At 43.6% G+C, this 7,805-nt stretch overlaps 1 protein-coding gene across 1 annotated transcript in view; it reads left to right on the forward strand.

Annotated features, from left to right (window-relative positions):
- Tatdn2 (TatD DNase domain containing 2) overlaps positions 1-7,805 on the forward strand; it is a 24,752-nt gene that overhangs the window by 11,128 nt on the left and 5,819 nt on the right. The window contains exons 3-4 of the mRNA XM_048786961.1: positions 2,474-2,513; positions 3,233-4,111. Of these exons, the coding sequence (XP_048642918.1) occupies positions 2,474-2,513; positions 3,233-4,111 (919 nt within the window). The remainder of the gene's footprint in view (positions 1-2,473; positions 2,514-3,232; positions 4,112-7,805) is intronic.

Consider the following 7,805-nt stretch of genomic DNA (forward strand, 5'->3'; position numbering starts at 1 on the left):
TCTCTCTCTCTCTCTCTCTCTCTCTCTCTCTCTCTCTCTCTCTCTCGTGTTGGGGACTGAACCCAGAGCCGTGTGCATGCTGAGCAAGTACTCTACCACTGAGCTACACCCCCAGCCTGTGGTTCAAAAACAGAAGGAATTTAGTGAAAAGGAGCTTTCTAACACTATCTTGTTTTCCTCTGAGACACAACTCCAGCCCATGGCTTATTCTCTTGAAGAATGAATTTTAGGGCAAAATCTGACGAAACTTCTATATTTTTGGTCATTCTAATCACATTAACTTTTGTTGTTGGAAAAAAAAAAAGATAGAATATTTCTTAATATACAAGAAGATTTCTAAGATATTGATTATTTTATAAATAGTACAATCAATTTAAGAGTGGCAAGATATGCCTCTATAGATGTATCTATAAAGAGCTGGATTGCAGTTATGCTAATTATGTGAGCCCATACTAGACACTTAACTCCTAGGTGTACATGTGCTAAAGTAGAGTGACAATTCCTGTGATTGTGTCAGTGTCTCTTACTGGAACATTCAGGAAAAGCAAAATAATACTCCAAAACTTGTTAAGCAAGTTTGGCAAGATTGCAGTGTTTCATTATCTAGGTTGATGGAAATTTTTCATTATAAGCAACCTAGTCTTCAAAGGATTGTTTTCCCTTATAGATTAATTTTTAAATATGTATTTTTCTGAGTTATAGGTGGACACAATACCTTTATTATATTTTTATGTGGTGCTGAGGGTCGAACCCAGTGCCTCACACATGCCAGGTAAGCGCTCTACCACTGAGTCACAGCCCCAGCCCTATAGATTAATTTTTAAAACTTTTTTTTAGTTTGCTTTTTGTTTTGGTGGTGCTTGGAACCAGGGCCTTATACATGTTAGGCAAGCGCTATACCACTGAGCTACACCCCAGCTCATTTTGTTTTGTTTTATTTTGAGACAGGGTCTTACTAAACTGTCTAGGCTGGCCTGGGCTTTGTGATCTTCCTGTCTCAGCCTCCCCAAGTAGCTGGGATTGTAGGTAGGAGTTTAATTTTTAAAACTTGTTATGGGAAATGTCAAACATTCAAAGTAAATAAAATAGTGTGTTGAATCCCTACGAATCCATCACCCACCTTTAGGAAATTGGTTTAAACTTTAAACGTGCTGCAATTTAAGTTATCTTGCCTTTTTTTAAATGCTGAGGATTGCATCCAGGGCTTTTTGAATGCTAATAAGCATGTGCTTTACCACAGAGCTAAACCCCCAGCCAGCCCATCTTCTATTTTAGAAAAGATTCTAGTTTTGAGATTTCTGTTCCTCAAGAAAGCAGTAGCAGAAATATAACTGGCAAGTTTAAAATGGGAAATTTATAATTCATTAATTTTTGTTGCCAGTATTTATTTTTGGAGTATAGATAAAGATATGGAGAATTAGTATAGACAATAGAAACTTGTTTTTCTGTTTTAAATCAATTTATCTGAAATGCTGTTTTAGTAGTGATTTATTATTTTTTACCAGAATGCTGGGTATTGAATGCAGGGGTGCTCTAATACTGAGCTACATTCCATGCCCTTTTTATTTTTTGTTTTGAGACACTGTCTTGCTGAGTTGCTGAGGCTGGCCTTGAACTTGTGATTCTCTTGCCTCAGCCTCCTGAGTAGCTTGGATTACAGGTCTGTGTCATTGTGCACAGCTGAATTTATTTTAATGTGTTATATTTACTTATAGAAACACTAAAGAAAAGGTCTCCTGCTCAAGCTAGCTGATGCTGGGATTGTAGATGGCTTTATTAACAAGAAACTGTGACACTGAAGTAAAGTATTTTTTGCATAAGTTTTTATCTGTTTGCTTTAGTACATTTCTCTAGGCCTTGTCTACATCAAAATTATTGGAGAATTAAACATAGACTCCTTTGCCCTCTCTGGACCTACTGAATCACAGTATCTTAGGGTGGAGTTTTTAAGAATCTGTTTTTGAGATGCTCCTCTGGGCTGGTCGGGTAGCTCAGTGGCAGAGCACTTGCCTAGCATGCATGATGGGTTCCATCCCTAGCAATGCCAAAAAAAAAAAAAAAGATTCTCTTTTGTTGGTGGGGGTGTGAAGCTGAGCTCTGGAACCACTGCACCATTTAATCTACAGTTTAGTTCTGTGGATATTTATGGGCATTCCCTGTTCTGGGCATATCATCTGACCTTGCAGAGCCTGTGTTCTATTAGGGCTAAATTGATTTAATGCAAGATTTGGTTGTTTAGGTAACTATCACTGGTTAGTGGCTTCAATAGAGTTTTATTTTGCTTTCAATTTTGTGGGTCAGGAATTAAGAAAAGTCTGGATTGGGCAGGTCTCACCTGGCGGCGGGTGTCTTTCACATGTTGTGGGGGCTGCAGTCCTCTGGCTCACCCAGGCTTGTCATGTGGGCCACCTGCTGACACCTACATAGCAGGCTTTTTGGCAGAGTGTCTTAAGTCTGTATCATTTCTCCCCAGTGCTAGCTTCGCTGAGGAGCAAGGTGGGACCCCCATGAAGGTACACTACTTCTCTTTTGCATTTTAGTGGTTGCAAGTGAGTCACTAGTAACCCAAGGGGAGAGTTACAGACCCGTTTCCCAGTGAGGGGTAGTGTCAGATAACTGGAGGGTACATATTAGCTCCAGTGGTTGTGGTTTTGCGTCTTGAAGGTATTGGAGCTGTTTTTCGGCATTACTACTTTCTCACTGTACTGGAGAGCACTGTTCCCAAGAGGGATCATTAGAATAGGGAGCACAGGTGGAGCATCTCCTTCAGGGTGGCATTATGACACCATGATCATGGGTTTATTCCCTGAGCCTTCTGTGTGTCACAGCTGCCGCCTGGCCCACTTCTGAAAGTTGTAAGCTGAAGAGCCATCGCAAGGCCTCCAGTGTGGCTCAAGAAAGGAGCCAGAGTTGGTGTTCTTCTGGTGCCTGTGTGTATCAGTCTGTTTGCTGCTGCTAATAACACAGAGTCACAGCCTAAGTTGAAAAGAAAAGAGGGTTATTTTGGCTCAGTCTTCTGGTTCGGATCTTGAGATTAAGAGGCCATGTCTGGCGATGGCCTTGCTGGCAGAGACCAAGGTAGGGCAGGGCATCACCACCACGTGGTGAGAGACAGGTAGCCCGTGTCTTCCAGTCTCTTCCTTCTCATGAAGCTGCCATTCCTCCATCTTGGGGGCTCCACCCATCTAATTAGGTGAGGATCTCACCTAATGTTTTCTTTTCTTTTCTGCAGCATCAAGAGAGGGAGGTGGTGATTGAGCACCCCTCTTCAGGAAGCGACTGGTCTGATGTGGATGAGGTCTCCACGGTCAGATTCTCTCAGGAGGAGCCCATCTCGCTGAAGTACTCCGCAGTTCCAGAGCCTTCTTCCTTCCCCACTGATTATGTCATGTACCCCCCTCATTTGTACAGTAGTCCTTGGCGTGACTATGCCAGTTACTGGGCCAGCAGCCTCAAGACTCCTGGCCATGCCTCTGTGGGCAGCAGCCAGGACACGGCACAGGCTGGGACAAGCAGCCACGGCCTCCTAAGTGATTATCCCCACACATCCACAGTGAGCTCCCAGAGCACTTCCAGAGACCTGGAGGCCGCTGATGAAGGCAGATCCCAGAATTCCCGTTCCCTGCGTTTCTCCAGAAGCTCCATAGAAGAAGTGAAGGAGAAAAGAACATTCCGAGAGGAGTCTCCACCTCGTCCCTGTGGCGGTCAGGCATCTGGCTCTCTGCCACGGAGCCACTGGGAGTCCAGCCTGGAGGAGGGCTTCATAGACACCCACTGTCACTTGGATATGCTGTACTCCAAGTTGTCTTTCAAGGGGACCTTTACAAAGTTCAGAAAGATTTATAGCAGCTCCTTCCCCAAGGAATTCCAGGGTTGCATCTCTGACTTCTGTGACCCTCGGACACTGACAGACTGCCTGTGGGAGGAGCTGTTGAAGGAGGACCTGGTCTGGGGGGCCTTTGGCTGTCACCCCCATTTTGCACGTTACTATAGTGAAAGTCAAGAGAGAAATCTTTTGCAGGCCTTGAGGCACCCCAAGGCTGTGGCCTTTGGGGAAATGGGCTTGGATTACTCTTATAAGTGTACTACGCCTGTCCCAGAGCAGCACAAGGTAACCAGACTGTCTGTGGTCACTTGTTACGTTTATGTCTTTATCCCTTTAGCTGTTGAGACCTAACAGTGAGGTTTCTCTATTTCTAGAACTAACGAATTTATAATTCCTGTCCAGATCTGTGGATGTCATTTGTCAAATACTTTACAAGCCATTTCTTATCTTTCAGCCATTTTTGTCTCTCTCGTTTTGTGGAAGTGGGGATGGAATCTAGGCACCGAGCTGCGCCCCAGCTCACCAGCATGCTTGGGGACCAGGGAGGAGAGGTGTCTTCCGACTTCTCATGGCTAACAGCAGCATGAACCTTTCCTCCTTGGGAAGCAGCCAACTTTGGGTTTTGTTTTTGTTTTTTAAAGTGAAATATGTTCATTGCAGGATATTTGAAAAGTGCCAAAAAATTACGTGTAAAGATCATTCTCATTCACCCTGAAAGTTTGACTTGCCATCTGGTCTTTCTTTTCCGCCCAGTACTTTTTGAGCATGGCGTTGTGAGGGTAAGACTCCTTGCAGCATTTCAGTGGAAGTTTCTGATTGGGGAGGAGAAAGACTGTCTCCCCTTGTCCCACCTGGTGCCCCAGGTGGAGTTTGTAGCTGGAAAGTGTCACTCTCCTGGGATTGTATAGAGGCTTGCTGGGTTGGTCTGGATCCCAGTAGGCTCCAGGACTGGAGTGGAAGGTCCCCCTGTGCAGAATTTGGCTCGCCCGCTTCTCCTTCAGTGCTGTCACATCTGGCTCGAAGTGTAATTTATTAGCCAGAAGTGAAGACTAAAACAGCTAAGGTTGAACACAGGGGAAAATAGATTTTTAGGAAAATGAAACAAATGTTTAATATTCTGCTTTCACAACTGGTGTTTATGGTGCAGGGTGGGGATGGTATGGAAAGAGCAGCAGTTCAAGCAGAAACACAGAGGAGTATTATACTGAATAGTATAGCTGATGCTCAGTGGATGCTAACTTGGTGCCAGGAAATGTGAGAAGTATTACACAGTACTTTTTTTTTTTTTTTTTTTTTAATTATAAGGATCAGCAAATGTGGTGGTGTGTGCCTATGATCCCAGTAAGTAGGAAGCTGAGGCAGGAAGATCACAAGTTCAAGGCCAGCCTCAGCAATAGAGCAAGACCCTGTCTCAAAAAATAAAGAGGACTGGGGGTGAAGCTCAGTGGTAGAGCACCCTAGGTTTAATCCCCAGAACCAAAAAAACAATAGCAATAAACAAAAAAACAATTGATTTCTGTTATCTAATATTTTCTGGAAGGAGTAGGGGGGAGAGAGGAATGCTAAAGAATTGGAGATAAAATGGGTAGTTATGCTGTTAACCAGAGCTAACTACTACTTTTTCCTTGTGTTGTATTCCCACATTTAGCTATCTAACCCTTCAAAGGTAGATCTCTGACAGTTGGTGTCTAACTTGTAAGTTGCACACATCAGACAATAGAATTCTTTGGTTCAAAAGCCAGAACGGAGCTTCCTTCCCCTACCCCGATTCGCCTGCCTCCATTTGTGCTGGACTGGAATTAATTGTGGAGGTAGCAAGTGTGCAAACAGTGCCTGAGGCTTCCCCCAAGAGAGATGGGTTAACTCTCCATCCCTGGAAATAATGGCTCAGTTGGGAAGCAGAGTTCATGCAGGCCAGGGAAGTAATTATGCTGGGTAAATAATTTACCTGCCTTTCATTCACTCTTCTTTGTCACCTGATGAGGACAAATGCTTGTAAAATATCTCCAGCCACAAGTTCCTGTATGCTAGAGAAAGCTTCCTCCATTTTTTAATGTATTTGGATTTTTTTTTTTTTTTTTTTTTTTTTTGGTACTGGGGTTTGAACCCAGGGGCTCTTTACCACTAATCTATATCCCCAGCCCCCCCTCTTTTTAAAGTTTTTTTTTAGTTATGGGCGAACACAATATTTTTATGTGGTGCTGAGGATCGAACCCAGTGCCTCACGCATGGTAGGTGAGCGCTTTCCTTCTGAGCCACAACCTCAGCCCTTTTTATTTTGAGACAGGGTCTCACCAAGTTGCTGAGGCTGGCCTCAAACTTGTGATCCTCTTGCCTCTGCCTTTTGAGTTGCTGGGATTATACTGGGCAAAATTTGAATATTTCATGAAACATTACACATTTAATGTTATTTCCCTTGGAAAGTTGCAAGGGACAGTGGTGGCTTGTCTTAAAATTACCTATTAAAAATCAAGGAAATGTGTATTATATATAATGTGCTTTTTTTTTTGTACTGGGGATGGAACCCAGGGATGCTTAACCACTGAGCTGCATTCCCAGCCCTTTTTATATTTTATTTAGAGATAAAGCCTCTCTAAGTTGCTGGCTTTGACCTCATGATCCTCCTGCCTGAACCTCCTGAGCTGCTGAGAGTACAGGTGTGTGTCACTGCACCTGGCACATATATATGCTTTTTAAAAAAAGGAAATTACAAAGGGAATAGTGCTGAGAGCCACAGCCGAGTCTGGATGGCGCCAGAAGGAGTGGTTAAGAGGTGACGCCAGTGAGCCATTAAGATGATGATAATTAAATTATAATTGCTGTGACTGGATGATGCTGGATTGGGACAGGCTGTGTACTGAGTTGTATATGGACCCCTGCTGTCTGGCAATAGGGTGGCTGGGGAATAGGGTGGCTCCTGCTACCTCGGGCGCCTGCCACTTTGAAGTTCCCGTTGAGTTCTCCCGGGAGAGGGCAGAGCCCGGTGGAGAGTGGGGAGAGTTCCCGGGAAGTGTGCGTGGAGTGCTGGTGGAGTTCGGGCAATAAAGGAGTTCCTGTTTGAACCTACAAGTGCCTCGTGGCGACTCGGTTGTTTTGTGCCCAGCCAGACTGCGGCAGAATAGTTTGAATTTCTAGTTTTAAAAGTTTTGCCATTTCATTTAACTATACTTTGAAAAATATGCTTTTTGATAGCTATGCAATGTTCCACTGCAAGGTTATAGTTTTTTAGGTGGAATTGGAGTATTTTGAAACCTGCCTCTGAGGGTTCAGGGAGGGGCAGATGAACAGGCAGCAAATGTATCTGGAAGGGACACCAGCCCCACCTGTAGTTGCTACCTGCTCTTTAAAACCCCTACTGAGCATTCTATAATTTGGTGTCTGTGGTCATTTTCCTTTAGTTGAAAACACAGGTCAAACTTAAAGGTGCATCAGAGTTAGTATTGGCTAGTGTCACTATTGTAGGAAGAGGTGACATGAAAATTAGACTTGTAAATGTCATTTTCTGGTCGATATCACTTGTTACCAAAAATGTCTTCGTATTCGCTGCTAAAAATGCAAACATGAATTATATTCTACAGTTGAAAAAACTGCTCATGGATGCATTAGGTTTCAGATGTGATAATTTGCTCATAATTAATACTTGGTTCTTAACCTGGCCTTGTTACAGGACAGAACATTACATTGTCAACAACGTGTGCATTTTACTAGCAAGGATTTAAAAGTGGCTAGAATTAAAAAGAATGGAGTGGCTGGGCAAGATGACGCATGCCCGTAATCACAGTGGCTCAGGAGGCTGAGGCAGGAGGATTGCCGAGTTCAAAGTCAGCCTCAGTAATGGCGAGGCATTAAGCAACTCAGTGAGACCCTGTCTCTAAGTAAAATACAAGAAAAGACTGGTGATGTGGCTCAGTGGTTGAGTGCCCCTGAGTTCAATTCCCAGTTACCCCCCCCCCCAAAAAAAAAAAAAAAAAAAAAAAAA

The sequence above is a fragment of the Marmota marmota genome, unplaced genomic scaffold (assembly GCF_001458135.2).
Source record: "Marmota marmota marmota unplaced genomic scaffold, marMar, whole genome shotgun sequence".
Classification (NCBI taxonomy): Eukaryota; Metazoa; Chordata; class Mammalia; order Rodentia; family Sciuridae; genus Marmota; species Marmota marmota.